We start from the raw sequence: 19,768 nt of genomic DNA on the forward strand, positions 1-19,768 counted from the left end.
AATGTGGGCTGCACTGGAAATCCGAACCAAATACCTGTAGAAACTATATAATTCAAAATTTTTGAATATCAATGTATGCTATATTATCAGTTCAGTAGAGGTTTATGGCATTTAAAGTTCATATGGTGACCAGTTCAAGGTGTAATCTGCCTTTTTTCCTTTTGCCTGAAGTCAGCTGCGATGGGCTCCAGCACACTCCTGCGACCCTGTATAGGATAAGCGGTTTTAAAGCCGGTCGGTCCTTCCGGGGCCGGAACAGGGTCGGAGGTCGACAATTTTTATTATATAAGGCCGGAGGGTTGAGGCCGGATGGGTACCAAGATAGCGGCCAGAGGGCAGGAGACTGACTGGCAAAAAAGGGTCAAGTGCCCAGCTCTGTATATATCTAAATGTAATCATAAATAAATATATGTAAGATTACTGGTGCAATATGAGTACTTTTCCCACCTAAATTACACTATAATTATACATTCTCATAACATTAATCATTATACTTGGATGGCACAGTCAAGAGAAAGAAGCGTGACGAGGAGAGCTGAGCTGTGATTGGAGGGGAGTGTCAAGAATGTGGCTCAGGTGGAGAGAGAGAGAGAGAGAGCGAGAGAGAGCGAGAGAGCGAGAGAGCGAGAAAGAGAGAGAGAGAGAGAGCGAGAGAGAGAGAGAGAGAGACAGAGACACTTCCAAGCGTACTCACAGACCGAGTGTCTCCTCCTGGCGAACTTGTTGCTGTCGGAGTGTGTCCGTGTACTCCTAGCAGCCTGTTTTTGTGAATAGAGCGCATTGGACATGTTTGGACGTATGAATGAAGAAGAGAGACTCAGATAAGTAGTACAGAACATTCTAAGTACATTTAAAGTCCGCTTTGATTAGAGAGAGAGAGAGAGAGAGAGAGAGAGAGAGAGAGGCATTTACCTGGAAGCGAAAGTCCCAAATAAAAGTCCACGCTTATCGTGAGAGCTTTGTTTGTTAGTTAATTACGTATATAATAATAGCGCTTTTTCCATCACTTAAGGCTGTTTTGATGTAGTTTTGACGCCTTAAAGTGTTACTAGTAGTTCCAAGTTTGGAAAGCGTTCTGGATGAAGGCGACTCAGGGAGGAGACTGCCATGGAAGGCTTTGAAATCCGACTGTGGACGCAGTCATCTGGGATGCAAAGTGCACCTGAGCGAAGCCGTTTGACAACATGAGAAGACAACTAAAGAGCACCTCATTGCTTGCCTGAGTGTCCACCATCATGTCCTCCCCCTCTGCAAGGTAAGATACTACACACTGACTTTCAGTAACCTTCCCACGTACTGCACGAGATGATCTTTCAGGTAGTCATCGGCATTTTCACGTGCATGCTAATTGGACGCTAATTGGCCATTTCAAAAGAGGAGAGCACCCTCAAATTCAAATATTTACCGTGAGTCTTTCTTTCTTGCAAGAGGCTGCAAAGCCATCAACGTCTGATGGACGGGAGGTGATACATTCCTGGGGCACTTGAGTGTTCTCCCACTATTATGGAAACTGTTGTTTTGAGCTGACATTCTGACATAGTATCGTAGGAGAAGTCTTGAAGCATCTATCTCTAATGGAGGAAAATTATACTCTGAAAAAGACTATATTTGGTCCCAATGTAAACAGAGTACAATTTACACTTGCAAGAGAGTAAAATATGTCATGTCATGTCATTTTTGACACTGCTTATCCTGTTGAGAGTTGCCGGAGATCGGGTGAGAGGTGTTACACTGAGTAAAGACATTGATTTACTCCTGCTTTAGTGGCCAGGGGGGAGGCTATTGTACTGCAAAATTTTATGTATGTGTGTATATATATATATATATATATATATATATATATATATATATATATATATATATATATATATATATATATATATATATATATATATATATATATATATATATTAGGGGTGGGACTTTAACGCATTAATTAATTAATTTTAAATCTGTTGTTTAGCCCTAATTTCCATTATGCCCCCTCTGTATGGGTAAAAAAATAAATAGAAACAGAAAAAAAACATAATAGTATCTATCTTTTAGTCTTACAATGTTCTAAATAATACCACTTGTATAGAAAATCCATCTTTAACGTAATATTTCTTAATATCTTTTCAACGTAATAAAGTAAATACTAGAACAGTAGTCTCACAAGGATATTAATTTAACAAAAAAAAAAAAGTCACGTCAGTCTTCAGGTTTTTCCATTTCCATCCTTATTCCTGGTTCTAACAATTAAGAAATTGCACATGAACTCTCTACTCATTCAGCTTTTTTGTGTTGTTATGTGTCCACATATAAGGTTTGAGATCTCTGACCTGTACCTTTTTACGTGTATCATCACTGTCGTCAACGCCGAGCTCTAGTCAGGGTCGACTGCAAGTTGCATTTGGCTCTCTCGGTTCAATGATCGACAGCAGTGAAACACAGACACATGAATGGGATGTTGTATTGCTTGCTTATTCAACTTGGAGCTTCATTCAACAACACTTTTCTATGTCACTCATGCTTGTAACTGAGTGCATCTGCTCCACGCACTCTCTGGCATAGATAGACGTTATAATACTGTAAATCCCTTGTGGACCAAGTCAACGACATTAGAATTTCCCGTGGCACTCCTGATTATCCCTAAATGCGCAATATACACTTTTGAGAAACTTGGCAAAGAGATAAGTCTGCAAGCTTCATGGGTATTTCCTCTGAGCGCACAAGTCAGATTCAGTCTGCTGTAAAGCACTTCCTGCCATCAGTGAGGTTATGCTACTGCCACTTTTGGGATATTTCAATTCCACCTATTCTGCCACACTGCATTTCTCTCTTAAATGTCACCAGCTATAAATACTATAAATAATGATCTAAGCCTTGCAACAGTGGACACAAACACAAAGTCAAATCCTCTACCCCAACTGTGTATACAATCTCTATTTATCTTTAATCTTTTTGAATGTCATGACCTTAAATCCACCTTGGCTGTGTTGTGTCCTGTTCTGCTCTGTTAGTGGAAACGAAACAAGAATATCTCTGTACTTTAAGCCTTTAAGGTGCTACATTTGATGTGTTGTGTCAAGAGGAATTATTGGGTCTGTCTGTCCCATGGATGACAGTATGTCAAAGTGATTGGTCTGCAAGTCGATGGGGCGATAAGGTAGGATTTGGCTCAGGGCAAGTTTTCCGTCTGTGATAACTCTATGAAGGAATGTTTGTTTGGGAAACAGCCACCAGGCCCCTGAGCACATTTAATGAACCTAGTGTGGAAAAGAGAGGACTCTAATTTGGTTTACAATCAATGAAAGTCCTCCACTTATCCTAGGGGAAGTAAATTTTTAGTTTTTCAGAGTAACAAATGTAATACGTATATATATATATATATATATATATATAGATATTAACACAGCCTCTTAAATGTGTTCTTGACTGCATAATAATACTGTTACCAAATACTAAACGCCCAGGAACATTGGTGGTGAATATGAACATAATTAAAGTGAAAAACTGTTACGTGAAAAAAACTTATAAATTGGACACAACAAAGAGAATTGCGTTATGAACAAGCCTGCTGAATTTTACGATATTTAAAAAAAACAAAAAACATAATATGAGGTTCCAAAATCATGCAAAATCAAACCCTCCTCCATCTCCGAGTTGTCGGAAGCTCGGGCGTGTCTGTTGAATGTGCTGAAAACACGTTTTGGCTGACCGACTCTTATCTGTCACTCAGATACATTCTTGTACAAACACGTGCTCAGTTGACTATAGTGTGACACAGGCTGAATAAAATGTGCCGCTTTGTTCTACAAACAACGGAAGCATGGAACTGCCAATGTGGAGTAAACATTTTTGGCTTGCAAATTTGTTCGAATGTATTTGCGAGTACGGTGGAACGTATTAGCAAGCACGTTTAAATGTGCTTGTTGGCTTAGTGCTAGAAATTTACCATAATGCCCGAGCGTATTGACTTGCGCAACTAGAAAAAAAATTGCCATTTTGTTTTTTAACATTTGGTCTCCATTATACCAACGTAGTTTGAAATAAGCAAGTATAAATTGTTTATTCATAATTTTTATGATTTATTATGTCTGCACGGCATTATTTCCGTTCAGCATTTTTTCCCATAATGCCACGTGGTCGGCACATGCTCAAGTCAATATCCTGTGGCATGATGGGAAAAATTCTTAACATTTAGCCTATAAGTATGTTTGAATGTATTTGCAAGTATGTTCAAACATCTGCCTGTCAAAAGTGTTAGTTCCACACTTCCGTAATAAACAGTTAACTTTCCCCTGCAAGTTTCTCTGTTATGTGGACACGCAAATGTCACAAAATTGAGTAAGGTGGGGACTTATTGGAAGACAGTGATGCTAGTGGAAGGTATTTGGGCAAGCTAGGCCCGCGAACCTTCCACTCACTAGCTCATTAGCATGCACACTTGAGTCAGCTCTATATTTGTTTACGATGTTAAATGAAGAAAGACTCGAGCTTTTGTTGAAGTGTAAGCCATTAATTATATTTGTCTCCATTTTTGTTAAGTGCATGGCAACGACATAAGAGATTGCTATATTTGTGGATGTTTGCCCCCTGTTTATTTTTGTGTCTTATAAGTCCATGTAAAAAAAAAAAAGCAATGAGAAAGTCGTTTCAGCAACATCACATTGTCTTCGCGTTGCTCGACATGGCTCTGCAAACTCCATCTGGTTCGGTGTGGTCGGATGATAGAGTATGCACGCAGGTCCACTTGTCATTGACCCCTCTTTAACATCCTGGAGAGGTTCCAGTCGTCTGAGGTTCTGAGTCATACATTTTCAAACAAAACATAAAATCCTCCAATTTCGCAGGCCAAAGTTGAAGAAAATGTATTCTGAACTTGTGAACACCTCCCACAGAATCATTCCATTTCGCCTTTCTGCCATGTTTGTATCCTGCTTTCTTTGAAGCAAATAGCGTACTTGGCTCACTCATGTCCACTCATCGTTGTCTGCTGTCAGATAAAATACTTATATTCCTGGCTTGTTACAAGGTTCAGTCAGATTAGTGTTTATTGCTTTGGCCTCGCGTGTTTGTGGGTTTCCTTCTTTGCAAGTTAATGTAATGCTGTTTAAGGATGGGTAGTATGTTTTTTTTTTTGTTTTTTTTTTTAAATATTTTTAAACATGTTGAACTCCAGTCCATTGCATTCGATAGACACATTGGCTTTTACTTTATTCCTTATTCAGATTCAGATGTGTATGAGTCAAGATTATTCTAATCAACGAAACCTAACAAATTAACTAAAACTAAAATTGAAAAAAAAATTAAATAGAGGAAAATACTTTTAGAAAAACATTTAATTCAACTTACATCTTAGATTTTGAAAACTAACTAATCCAAATTATAATTATAGTGAAAATGTCCTGTGGTTTTGTCTTTGTCAATTAATATCATACGTGTGCATTCAGGATTCATTTTAAATGTATTTGTTTAGGCGTTGCTGTACATGCAGTAAAAGGAACATCAAACAGTTGTGTGATAGTTGTAGTTTACTTTATTTTAATTTATTACGCAATGCTTTGTGACCTATCTTTTTTATCTTGCACTTGACAAATACTCCATGTGTTTGGAAAAAAACTCAAACTAATAGTAAAACTAAAATGAACAATTTTCTAAAAATAAAAACCAACGTATTTAAACCAACAAAATAAAAAATAAACATTCTAAAAAATGCCAAATGGTATAGTTTGATCTTTAATCAATTTCAATTTTTTTTATTTTATCTTGCTTATTTTAATCCAAATCAAAAATTATCGATATGCTGATATCAAATACGTACATTATGATTCACACCGCCCTACTAAGTACAATATGTTTAAAAAGACTTCTTGAATCTTTAAATTGACTAGTTCATTTGAGGTAAAAAATATTTGTTATACTATAGTGTATCAATAACGACTGATATGAAATTATTATATTGTGATTCACTTTTCAAGCGTGTTTCTCACTCTTACCCCTTTATAATACTTACATACACTTTGAGTAAGTTGCAAGATCTTTTTAAATGACCTTGCATTTTGATATTAATTTCTACACCTCGCATGTTCTCTCTCCATGCTTGTGTGGGTCGACCGCTTACATTTAAAAAAGCTTATTTTAGGTTATTGTGTGAATTTCTTTGGTCTATTTGTGCGCGTGATTAACTGGCAACCATTCCATGGTGCATCCCCGCTTCGTGCCTTAACTCACCTGCCACTCGAATCACGAACGTGGAAAATGGATGGACAGAAATATCATCAATGCTGATGTATTTTTCCTCCCCTCTTTGTGACTTGAATATCTACTTAAGTTAACCAGTTAACGCTAATAAGAAGTGTCATAAACACGTTTCTTCAAAGAATAATTTAATGCCTTTCTGAGTGTTCATGTTGCATCTTGAGCACTGCAGATGACTCTTGGTGCTCTGTCTCAGTCCAAGTGGCTGTAAAAAGATAATCTTATAATCCCTGAGGTATGACGGTATACCAACTTTGTTCTCTCTGTCGTGGAAGTGAAGTGAAGCAAAACAAAGTGAAGGGAAGCGAATGTCATTAACAAGAGTTTCAGACAAGACAATTAGGCAGCAGCAAAACCGAACTGTGTGATCTAGAGTTTCTTAATTCAGTCATCTATCAGGATTAAACAATTAATTAATGGTTAATCAATAAACTGTCATAAAGTAGCCAGTGTTATTGTATCAAAATGTAGGTATCATTTCATCTCATTTGTGTCTTCCGCCTTCTTCCGTCTAGTGTGCAATGTCGACAGCAAAAAAAAAAAAAGTACAATCAAGAAGAAGAGAATGCGACACACAAATAGGCAGTATATGACGATGCTACGAAACATGGCGGAAGGCAGTACAGGTGACACAATCTTTTTTCACCTGCAAAGAGGACTTGGGCTGAAATTTTGGTTTGTGGGCGTTACGATCAGGTTGTTACTTTGTTTTTTTTGCTGCTGATTACAATATGATCAATAATGATACCAATCACATGCATTACCTGAACAGATCTTAAATTTTACAGCTGCTCACTAATACTTATTTTAATGATCGATGAACTTGTCATTTTTATTTTCAATTAACTGATAAATCAGGTTTAAAATAAAACATTCTTTGCAAATTTCCATCCCTTTATTATACAAAAACAGGACATTATTTCAAAGTACCGGTGCAGAAAATACACAAATATTGGTTTGATTTGTAACACATGCAGTGTTAATGAAAGGGGGGAGGGGTCACCACACTGCACAGAATCTGGTCTCAAGTTGGCTGCAGGCTGCAAAGTAGGAGTTGCGGTTGGTTACTTTTGGTGATTGGCAATGAAAGGTACTGATCGACAAATGCCAATCGCATACTTTTCCACAGAAAGCCGATCGCGATGTGTGGCTGGTGAATCGGAGCAGCACTATTTTGTTTCCTTCACTGATAATGACACTTAGTTTGCCCGCTTTAAAATGTCCTCTGAGAGGAGCAGCTGCTGAAGCACAAAGAGCTCCCATTAGCTCTCAAAGAAGCTCGTTTCGTGAATACATGCAGAGTTGGGCCACAGAGTGTTCGATTGTTATTGCTTCATTCATAGTCGCCGCACATTCAGGGGTCAGAGTTGAGCAAGGGCCCTCAGACTGAACATCTGTTAAAGGTTGTGTCACTCCATTCAGTGGCATGCTCCTTAAAATGATCAGACCCTCCACCCGGCGATCCCAAACACTGCTTGTGTCTTTGGACCATTTCAAGTGGGGGGGATCAAAGGTTAAGATGAGCCCTCAAGTTGGAAGACATCACTTGGTGGGTGCCTCGTTTAAAGCTGCTGCCGATAGTTGGAATAACCACAGCAACTTCAGTCAGGTGTCTTCCATCTTGATGATATTCACTTCTCATAGATCGGAGGACACATTCTGACTTTCCCTTTCCCCATAATCACATCTATTGCCTGCAAACAGCATGAAACTGGTGTTTAGCGGTCCTGACGGCAATGTGAGCCGCCAGTTAAGTTTTATGTGACCCTCCACTATTGCTTAATCCTGAGGTTTTCTCGCATTTCTTAAACTTTCCTGGCAAATCTCTGTTTTAAGATAGGTGCAGTTGTTTATAACACAAAGTAGAATTGGTAAAATGGTTGGAATGCTTTTGTAAGTGAACGGAATGCTTTATGTTAGACAAAACCATAAAGCTCCAATCAATAGATCATCATCTAGTATAATGAAAATAATTGTTTCATTTTTTTTCTTAATTAATGGAAAGTACCATTGAGGAATTTGCTCTGCACTATCTAAATGTTAGGCTATTCATTCATTGCATAAGTAAAGCTGAGGATGAAAGTGATTTTCAGTGCAAGAGCAAATATTTGATGACCTACCTCATCAGTGAGCAATCATCTATTGATATAATGGACGTTAAATGAACACATTTAAGGCCTAATTTACTAAATGTTTGCACGTGCTAGACTGGGGCACACATTGATTACTGATGCAAACAGATGTGCAAGCTGTTCTACTATAAGCGTCATGATCTGACATTTCACATTGAAGGGCGTAGCCGTGACATTATTTTCATTGAGTTTCACAGATAATCTTAGTGTATATGTCGTTTGAGATCAGTGACAGATCAGTTCTTTCGTCAATTTTGATTCTTTTTTTTAAGTTTTCCCATCAATCGGACCTTAAAACTTAATTTTAACCAGAATACTTTTTGGTAAATTACAAAAACAGACTGATTGAACAATTCCGTCATTATGGCAGCCTCAAACAAATGATTGTATTACTTGAATTGCTAACTCAAGATTAGGAAAGTAACTGTTCTTAACAAGCAGTAATTCTAGTGTTTCCCGTTGCCGATGTTTAAGTATAATCGACTGTCATTTGGGTCGGGTGTTTCCCTCTCGCACTCTTGTCATGTGTGCAAGCAATGTCAGTTAAAATAAACAAGTCGTCTCGCATTGATTAAAGCCACTTCCCTCTCCCTGGCCTGAAGCTATGCACTAATGTGCTGCTATAGGCTTAATGAGAGCAGGAGGAGGCAGGCTGACCCCTCTCACCTCTTGAAGGGCCCCTGCAGTTCGGGGGGGCAATCAGTCAGTGTCTGCGACTGCTATCTTTTCATGTTCAAATCCGAGCCAGGAGAAAGTCAAACCCAGAAAAAAGAGCAGCGTCACTATTAATTCATGTCAATATATTATTGTGACCAAATCATTTTATTTTCATAATGTTTGAATTTTTGAAGGTAAGTGTGTGAACCACTTTGTGCAAAACACAATTAACGATCCTGTTGATTGTTTACCCCGTGAGGGCTTTTTTTTGGTGTCACCATAATTCTTCTAATTCCTTTGTTTTGTCACATTTTCCCAGCGACTTGATGCTCGGTTCCATTATAAACGGCCACTTTGGGAATGAGCTTCAATGACTCTCTACTATGACATTTTAATGTGGCAGCTGCAATTAGAGCATTATTTGTTTTTACTGCTGTTTCTGAACACCGAGTCAATGCAAGACCACAACTGAGCCCACGTCACAGACATCTGGCTCATGAGTTGATAAATACTCACGCATGGCCCTAGCTCCCCGAATTTGTTGAACACACATCATTGCTACCTTGCAAACAACACACAGTACTGCAAAGTAATTATATGTTTATTATTGGCTTTTATTAATAATACTGTGGAACATTTGGAATATTGTTCAAACAGACACTTAAGATAGAAGGCGTAAAGGTTTGTATTGACTTGTCAGTTGACAGATTTGTTGTTCTATATGATGGTTAAATTACACCAGCCAGTTTTGAAATTGCAGGAAATAATTAATCAAATTACGTGGCGGAAAAATACACAGCACAGTTTCCAAACCATCCAGTCTGCACTTGCTGCAACGGGACAGTCACTATATAGTGATGTGAAACAAAAAAGGTAATTTCTTCCGCCACGATGATTAGTCCCTTGCTGTTGTTTTGGTTAACGTGACCTTCTTCCTCTGATATGAATACCCATGCTAATCTAAGAGAGGAGCTGAGGGGTGGACCTGCTCAGCCAAGTGTGAGCGAGATGTGTATCGTTTAATTGGACGAACCAACTACTGACCTGGGTTGGAGCCAAAAGGCATCTCCAAACGCTTTGGGTTCCAGACAAAAGAGTCTGAGTGATGGACGACAGACTGACTTGAAAAAAAAAAAAGTTGTGTGGTAAAAAGAGAAGATCAAGTGGGCAGCTTTCCAAGCGTCTTACATCGACACTTTGTCCAGAGAGTGTGATCATGACATTGCAAAGAGGCGACAGTGTGTCTGACAGCAGAGCATTGCCAGGAAGTGTTTAAAAGGAGACAGGGGGGCTGTTCTTTCCAGGATGGCTGTATCACTTCTCAGAAAATACACTTGTCTTTTGATTAGTCACAGGGAGGCGTGTTTGCCCGCTGGTAAAGTGCATCTTAACTGCGTACACCGCTGAACAGAGCTAAAGCTTTGAGTGAAGGTCTTATCTAGAAGCTGCTCAAGTGTGTCGCTGTGCTAGTACACCAAAAACTGCATTTGCAGACAGACTGTACGTAGAGTAGATGAGCAAAAGAGATGTTAAATGCTTAGCATGGATATCTAGCTTCTTTGGAGCATCTTGGCGTAAACATTTGTATGTTCTCACCATACTCCGGCTTCCTCCCACATTCCAAAGACATTCTTCTCTGTTAAATTGAAGACTCTAATTTGTCTCTAATTGTGAATGGGAGTGTAAATGATTTTTTGTATGTATGTGCCCTGCAACTGACTGGCTACATGCCCAGGTTGTACCTCACCTCAAATCCAAATAAAAAAATGAATGTAAAAATGACTAAGACCAAAACACTGGACTATTTGGACTATTCCAAAGAGCCGTGATCAAAATCTTATTGAACAGCTGTGGAAAACATGCGGGCTGGAAAAGGCAGCCATCAAACTGGCGACAGGTGCACATGTCTCATTGAGAGAAAACATTTGGTTGGAAGGATTGCCTCCAAAAATTGTGCCTTAAAATAATTGAAAAAAATTGTTTGAGATGATGGTGTTTTCTGACCAAGTTGCTTTACTACACAAACTCACAGTAGCGCAACAGCTAATATGTGCATCAAGGTACTGATCTGAATTCTGAAGACCTCTGTGGCCAAAAGCTATTTGATTCAAGTTCCTGGCAGTACAGATCTCCGATGACCTCGCCAGGACAAACAACATGACAACAGTAATAAAGAAGGTCCACCAGCATCTGCACTTACTGAGGGTCGTCAGGAAATTCAACCTGGACAAGAAGCTGCTGCTTGCCGTCTACCACTCGTCCATCGAGAGCCTGCTGACTTTCTGTGTCTCTACCTGGTACGGCGGCTGCACTGAAGCAGACAGATTGAGGCTCCAGAGGAAAGTCAAAAGAGCGCAGAGGATTATTGGCTCCCCCCTCCCCTTCCTGTCGGACATCTACACCACCCGGTGCCTCAGCAGAGCTCACAAGATAATCAAAGATAATACTCTGCTACAGGTGCATCAAGACAAAGACTAACGGACTGAAAAACTGTTTCTTCCCACGAGCCATCTCCATGCTGAACGATCGCACGCAACTACCTTTCCCTTGTAGAACTGCAACACAATGTGGCACCCAGTGCACTTTTCCTGTTTGATTTTATTTTTATTTATTTTATTTTTAATATCTATATTTGCACTGGAGAGGAGAGCGCTCCAATATTTTTGTACACTGAGTATAATGACAATAAAAGGCATTCTGATTCTGATCCTAATCCTGATTCTGATTCTGATCCTAATCCTGATTCTGATTCTGATTCTGATTCTGATCCTAATCCTGATTCTGATTCTGATCCTGATTCTGATTCTGAACATCAATTTTCAGTTTGCCTGCCTCGCCTGCTGATGCACCTTCACCTCTGTATTTATCTAACATGAGTCCACATCCATTGTTTGTGTCTCTATGTGTCTGCAGGAAGCTGACTGTGTGCGAGGCCCTGACCTTTGTCCTGCTGCTAGTCGCTCCCGCCTGCCTGTCCTCCCTGCAGAGTGTAAGTCATCAAGACAAGTCACTGCACGGCAACATCTGAAAAGCCTCTGCTCATTTCCAGTGCCTCTCAGGGGCTGATTATATAATGACGTAAGCCTGCAAAGAGCACTGTAGCAACACAGAGCAGATTATAATTTTTTCCAAAACCCACCTTTTTTCATACTACAATGCATAAGCTTATATGGCAAAAGAGGCATTTTAGTCAGTTTGTCAAGCGTCCATCAATTGTCTAACACATTAGCTTGGATTCTGAATATATCGGAATGCCCAAACGGAATAAAAACACTCAATATAAACACCTCAGATGGAATAAAAAGGCAGAATCCCAATGAAATTTTATTCTGATTTACAGGGGTGGTATAATCCTTTTGCCAATCGAAACGAGTGTCACGTAAACATTTCAATCGCAGTAGCTAGGCTGTGTCGTAAATGTGTAGTGACATTTTTGATTTGTTTAAAATGACTTGCAACTTGTTTTTTGTTTATCAAGCTGTTGCCTTAAAAAGTGTTTGAACAATTGCAACTACTGTGCTAAATTGAAAAATGAATAGATCACAAATTAATGTGTGCCTGTTTGTTGGTGAATCATCAGCAGGTTGCAACGTGCAACAAAGAATACAGAGAGGGACTGCAAGAGTCACAGAAAGGCATTGAAGTGATGTCATAGAAATGTAGGTGTTGCCAAATGTGCTTAGGTTTTATGAGTGGCGAGTAGGATATGCTGTATCACCCACACAGAAACCACCACAATCTCTGCTACTTCTTTTTTCTTGCCTTACATCTTCTTTTCCAATGTTTGACAAACTTAAATACTACCATTTTTGCAATATGTGCTCTCGGGTTCTTTGCGGGAAATCCAGCGCATTTTGACTAATCACAGCACTTCCACCAGATCATGCTTTCGATACGCACTGCACAGCGCTGTTCCCCATTGCCCGTGGTATCTCTTTTTCATTGTTTGCCTTGCCGTCAGGAAAGCGTCAACACCATCCTCCCACTGGGTGTGGCTGCCACAAACAGACACTGAGCGAGACTATACCCTCAGCACGAAACTCTTGCAGCGACACTCGTTTTTTTTTATCATTTGATTTGTAAATTGTCTTTTACTGTATACTTTTTACATTTTTTTCTTTTTCTTTTAATGCAACCCACCCAGATTCATAATGAGACCAATAGCAACGTGCTTAACAACAAAAACGCACGTTTGACAATCTCTGGCGAGTGACGTCATTTGAAGAAAGCAGAGTGACTAGTCAGCCATTGTTTATTGTCCCGTTAACTGGTCTTTGACATTTTCTGGAATTACATTACATTAGATCTTTAAAGACCTGAAGAGTTTTCCCCTCTGTCGATCAGGAAATAGCACTCAATCTTGTTGCAGGTTGGCAAGACCGTGTAACGGTTCAGGGAACCGTGAGAAAGGAAAACTGGACCCAAGAGCAAGCGAGGATGGTTGAGGAGGATTTATTGAAGGGTTCGGGGGGAGAGGAACGGGTGCCGGTAGCAGGGCAGGAGGACAGGTGGAGGAGCGGCGAGTCAGCGCCGGGGTGCTCGCCGGGGTGGCGAGATGTGCGCTCGCGGAGGTGCAGCGGAGACGGCGCGCTGAGTGTGCACTGGCGCTGTGGCGGGAGGAACGCGGGCGCGGAGAGCGGCGTGGAGGCGAAGGCGGCGGCGAGCCGGCGGAGGCTGAGAAGGGCAGGCAGGCGGCGTACGGGCGTACGAGGTGCGATCGACGCTCCGGGGCTCGGCGGCTGGCGGCGGAGGATCGGGCTCGGGCTGGCGCTGGGCGGCTGGAGGGAGAGCGAGGAAAGACAATGGTTAACTCGGGTTGCATAACACAAAGCGCGGACGTGCACGAGGCGAACGTCGACGTGGACCGGGTACCGAGGTAGGTCACGGAATAATCCGGCGTCTGGCTCCTGGCAGCGCTGAGCTTTAAACCCCCGCGGTGATTGCTGATGATGGGCAGCAGGTGCGCAGGAGCCGACGCCCTCTCCGGTCGGAGGCGTGCCTGGCGGAAAACAGCCGGAACCTAGGGAAAAGGGGAAAAAGCTTGGCAGGCCCCCTAACCCGAACCCCCACAGTACCCCCCCCTCAACGGACGCCTCCTGGCGTCCTTCCTGGTTTGTCCGGGTGTGTGGCGTAAAACTCCCGGATCGGGGAGTCGTCAATGAAGAGCTTGCGGGAGATCCAAGAACGTTCCTCCGGACCGTACCCCTCCCAGTCCACGAGGAACTGAAACCCCCTCCCCTGACGTCTAACGTCCAACACTTTGGAGACCGTGAAGGCTGGGTGGTCATCGATCATCAGGGGGGGTGGAGGGGAGATGGTCGGAGGGCTTAGGACGCTGGAAGAGACCGGCTTGAGGAGAGAAACGTGGAAGGTGGGGTGGATCTTGAGGGAATCGGGGAGCTTTAGTCTGACAGAACAGGGGTTAATGATCTTGGTGATGGGGAAGGGACCAATGTATCGCGGGGACAGCTTACGTGACTCGGTCTGGAGGGGAAGGTCGCGGGTCGAGAGCCAGACTTGTTGACCGGGCTGGTAGTCTGGGGCCGGGGTTCGACGACGGTCCGCCAGCTGCTTGTTGCGTTGCGCCGAGCGGGTGAGGGAAGCCTTCACCTCCGCCCAGACTCCCTTGGCCCGATGGATGTGTTCCTCCACCGAGGGAACTGCCACTGCGCGCTCCTGCTCAGCAAAAAGGGGGGGCTGGTAGCCAAGACATGCCATGAACGGGGACATACCTGTCGAGGCGCAGGAGAGGGAATTGTGGGCGTACTCGATCCACGAGAGAGCCTCGCTCCACGTCTCGGGGTTCCGGGCTACCACGCACCGCAGCGCTGCCTCCAGATCCTGATTGGCCCGCTCGGTCTGCCCGTTGGTCTGAGGGTGGTAACCTGACGAGAGGCTGGCTGTGGCGCCCACTGCCTTACAGAATTCCTTCCATACCTGGGATGAAAACTGTGGACCCCGGTCTGAGACGATGTCTTGCGGGAGGCCGTGGAGCCGGAAGACGTGTTGTGTCAGGAGCGTGGCCGTCTCCAAGGCGGTGGGTAGCTTGGGAAGGGGAACGAAGTGAACGCTCTTGGAGAAGCGGTCGATGATAGTGAGGATGACTGTGTGTCCGTTGGATGGAGGAAGGCCCGTGACGAAGTCCACAGCGATGTGGGACCAGGGGCGGCTCGGGATAGGCAGGGGGTGGAGAAGACCTGCCGGGGCCGAGTGTGAGGCCTTACCGCGGGCGCAGACCGAGCAGGCCAGCACGAATTCCCGTGTGTCTTTTGCCATACTGGGCCACCAGAAGTGCGCTTGAAGAAAACGAAGGGTACGCGTGACGCCTGGGTGGCAGGTGAGCGAGGAAGAGTGCCCCCACTGGAGTACCTGGGAGCGTACGGCATCGGGGACGAAAAGGAGATCCGAGGGGTCAGGTCGGGGATCGGGTTGGGTCTTCTGCGCCTCGCGAACCGTGCGCTCGATCTCCCAGGAGGCCGCCCCCAGGAGACAGGAGGAAGGGAGAATGGTCTGTGTGATCTCCGGACTGGCAGGTGGAGCGAACATCCGGGATAGGGCGTCCGCCTTGCCGTTGTTCGACCCGGGACGGAAGGAAAGGGTGAAATTGAATCTGCTTAAGAAAAGGTGCCAACGGGCTTGACGGGGGTTCATCCGCTTGGCCGCCTGCAGGTAGGCCAGATTTTTATGGTCGGTCCAGACGAGGAAGGGGACGGCGGTACCCTCCAGCCAGTGACGCCACTCCTGGAGGGCCCAGACGACTGCCAGCAGTTCCCGATTTCCGACGTCATAATTCTTCTCCGCGGGGGACAGGCGTCGGGAGAAGAAGGCGCACGGATGAGTTTTGTGGGTGTCGGGATCCCGCTGGGAGAGAACAGCTCCCGCCCCCGTGTCGGAGGCATCCACCTCCACAATGAACTGGAGTGCGGGATCGGGGTGTCTGAGGACCGGGGCGCTGGTGAAGGCTTCCTTGAGGTGCCCAAAAGCTTGTGTCGCTGCTGGAGTCCACTGAAAGGGGGTAAGGGTGGAGGTGAGTGCCGTGAGGGGGCTGGCAACCTTGCTGTAATTACGGATGAAGCGTCGATAGAAATTGGCGAACCCCAGGAAGCGTTGTAGTTCCTTGCGAGTGGTGGGAGTAGGCCACTCCACCACCGCCTGGATCTTGGCGGGGTCCGGCTGGAGTTGACCCCGGGCGATGACGTAGCCCAAAAAGTGGATCGATGGTACGTGGAACTCACACTTTTCAGGCTTGACGAATAGACGGTTCTCCAGGAGGCGCTGGAGTACTGAACGGACGTGGCGGCGATGGTCCTCGAGGGATCGGGAGAAGATGAGGATGTCATCCAGGTAAATGAAAACGAAACGGTTGAGCATGTCCCGGAGAATGTCAGTCATGAGGGCTTGGAAGACGGCGGGAGCATTGGTGAGGCCGAAGGGCATAACAAGATATTCAAAATGTCCGAGGGGGGTGTTGAAAGCCGTCTTCCATTCGTCCCCCTCCCGGATGCGAACCAGATGGTAAGCGTTTCGTAGATCTAGTTTGGAGAAGACCTGGGCGTCGCAGAGGGGCTCGAACGAGGGGTCTATGAGGGGCAGCGAGGTCTTGTTCTTGACAGTGATGCCGTTTAGGGCCTTGAAGTCAATACAGGGGCGAAGGGAGGAGTCCTTTTTTTTAACGAAAAAGAACCCCGCTCCCAGGGGCGAGGAGGAGGGCCGAATAAGACCGGCCGCCAGGGAGTCGCGGATGTAGGTCTCGAGGGCCTCCTTCTCCGGACGGGAGATGTTGTACAGCCGGGAGCTGGGAAGCGGGGCCCCGGGAAGGAGGTCTATGGCGCAGTCATAGGGCCGATGGGGAGGAAGGGTGCGGGCGAGGTCCTTACAGAAGACCTGGGCCAGGTCATGGTAGTCCGAGGGCACGGATGCCAGGTCGGGTGGAACCGGGGAGCGAGGGGCCGATCGGGGAGCCGGGTCGGCGGATAGCAGGCACTGTGAGTGGCAAAGCTCGCTCCACCCGGTGATGGAGCATCTCCTCCAATCTATCGTGGGGTTGTGTAACTGCAGCCACGGGAAACCCAGGACCAGGGGGACTTGTGGCGAGTGAATGAGGAGGAGCTGGATAGTCTCCCGGTGGTTACCGGAGACAATAAGGGTTAGGGGTCCCGTCTGCTGAAAGACCTGGGAGATGAGGCGCCCATCAAGGGCCACCACGCGCCGAGGGGAAGGGAGAGGCTCCAGGGGAACCCCCAGCCGGCGAGCCAGAGCCAGGTCTAGGAAGTTTCCGTCCGCTCCGGAGTCCACCAGGACGGTGATCGAAAGGGACTGGGTTTGCCATAGGAGGCGGGCTGGGATGGACATGCGTGAAGAGGAGCCCGTAGCTGACACGTTATGGCTCGCCGCGGGACTCCTGATCAGCGGCGCCCCCTCTTTTGGCTTCACGTGGCAATCGGCGATGTAGTGACCGGGGTTGCCACAATAGAGGCATAGCTGGCTCGAGAGGCGCCTCTGGCGTTCCTGGGGATCCAGGCGGGTCCTCCCCAGCTGCATGGGCTCCTCCTGACCGACGGGAGGCGAGACCGGAAGCCGAGGACGGGAGTCGGCGGGAGGCGTGGCGGGGCGTGCCGTTGGTCGGGGCGACCTTCGCGTCCGATCAGACTGCCGCTCCCGCAGCCGGTTGTCCACCTTTATGGCCAGGGCGATGAGGTCTTCGAGGGAGGTGGTCTCGTCACGGACGGCCAGCTCGTCCTTGAGCTGGTCCGTCAGACCATCGAGGAACACTCCCCGGAGCGCGGGCTCATTCCACCCGCACTCGTGGGCGAGGATGCGGAATTCCACCGAGAAGTCGGCGGCGGACCGGGAACCCTGCCGGAGTGCGAGCAATCGGCGGGTGGCCTCGCGTCCCTTGACGGGATGGTCGAACACCCGCCGCAGCTCTAGACAGAAATCGGGGTAGGAGGCCATCGCCGGCGCCGATGCCTCCCACAAGGCGGTAGCCCATTTCGCTGCGCGGCCGCGGAGCAGGTTCACCATGTAGGCGATTCGAGCTCGATCGGTCGGGTAACTTTGGGGTTGGAGATCGAACACCAACGAGGTACTCAAAATGAAGTGGCTACAAGAGCCCAGATCACCGGAAAATGGCTCCGGCGTGGGAACATGGGGTTCCCTACCGCTCGGAGGGAACACGGCGGGCGGAGGAGGGGGAGAAGGGACCGGGGAGGTGCCCTCCGGGAGGCCGGAAGCAGAGGGAAGAGAGCTGACCTGCTTCGAAAGGAGCGCGAGTTGGTGGTGGAGAGCCTGGACGGAGTCCATGAACTCCTGCATCATCCTCTCGTGTCTTCCCAGCTGTCTGCCTTGGTGGGAGAGGGCCTCTTGGAGGGAATCCGAGCTCGCTGGGTCCATTGAGGCCGGATTATTCTGTAACGGTTCAGGGAACCGTGAGAAAGGAAAACTGGACCCAAGAGCAAGCGAGGATGGTTGAGGAGGATTTATTGAAGGGTTCGGGGGGAGAGGAACGGGTGCCGGTAGCAGGGCAGGAGGACAGGTGGAGGAGCGGCGAGTCAGCGCCGGGGTGCTCGCCGGGGTGGCGAGATGTGCGCTCGCGGAGGTGCAGCGGAGACGGCGCGCTGAGTGTGCACTGGCGCTGTGGCGGGAGGAACGCGGGCGCGGAGAGCGGCGTGGAGGCGAAGGCGGCGGCGAGCCGGCGGAGGCTGAGAAGGGCAGGCAGGCGGCGTACGGGCGTACGAGGTGCGATCGACGCTCCGGGGCTCGGCGGCTGGCGGCGGAGGATCGGGCTCGGGCTGGCGCTGGGCGGCTGGAGGGAGAGCGAGGAAAGACAATGGTTAACTCGGGTTGCATAACACAAAGCGCGGACGTGCACGAGGCGAACGTCGACGTGGACCGGGTACCGAGGTAGGTCACGGAATAATCCGGCGTCTGGCTCCTGGCAGCGCTGAGCTTTAAACCCCCGCGGTGATTGCTGATGATGGGCAGCAGGTGCGCAGGAGCCGACGCCCTCTCCGGTCGGAGGCGTGCCTGGCGGAAAACAGCCGGAACCTAGGGAAAAGGGGAAAAAGCTTGGCAGGCCCCCTAACCCGAACCCCCACAGACCGCAAACCATGAATGACACGATTGGGGGATTTTTGCATCATTTACACCTTAAACAACTCTATATCTTCAAATGAAGTCAACATTTGAATTAAGATTGTTTTTCCTGTGTCACTGTGGATGTATCGTTATAGGTGGCATGACTGAGTATTTACACAGTGGGGCCTTCAAGGTCAACTACACAGTAATTGATCCTGGGAATACTGCTTAACCTCCAAGAGAGGCATGCTTGCTTTATATTGCCTTCCGTGACTACTGGAACAAATAATGGCAGGCCTGATGGGGTTGCCTAAAAGATGTGTTTTTATATATATATATATATATATATATATATATATATATATATATATATATATATATATATATATATATATATATATATATATATATTTGATTATATTATTGTATTTATTGACTTATTGAATTCATACATATTAAAATGTGTACATGGTGGTGTAAACGGTTGAATGTTTCAGTATTTCTTTTTATGTGGAGCTTGCATGAGCTCCACATGCTTTTCCATGGAGATTAATACAAGACTTTATATTGTCCATGGGCATGAATGTGATTGTGATTGGTTGTTTGTTTACACATGCCCTGTAATCGGTTGGCAATCAATCTCAACTGTACCAGGGGCG

The 19,768-nt window shown here is 46.0% G+C and overlaps 1 protein-coding gene across 1 annotated transcript in view; it reads left to right on the forward strand.

Moving 5' to 3' along the window:
* The first annotated feature begins 886 nt into the window (after positions 1-886).
* adamtsl5 (ADAMTS like 5) overlaps positions 887-19,768 on the forward strand; it is a 37,337-nt gene continuing 18,455 nt past the window's right edge. The window contains exons 1-2 of the mRNA XM_088295259.1: positions 887-1,255; positions 11,946-12,021. Of these exons, the coding sequence (XP_088151385.1) occupies positions 1,236-1,255; positions 11,946-12,021 (96 nt within the window). The 5' untranslated portion in view covers positions 887-1,235. The remainder of the gene's footprint in view (positions 1,256-11,945; positions 12,022-19,768) is intronic.

This window comes from Idiotropiscis lumnitzeri, chromosome 5 (assembly GCF_059441095.1).
Source record: "Idiotropiscis lumnitzeri isolate Australia: NSW breed Sydney's pygmy pipehorse chromosome 5, RoL_Ilum_1.0, whole genome shotgun sequence".
Lineage (NCBI taxonomy): Eukaryota > Metazoa > Chordata > Actinopteri > Syngnathiformes > Syngnathidae > Idiotropiscis > Idiotropiscis lumnitzeri.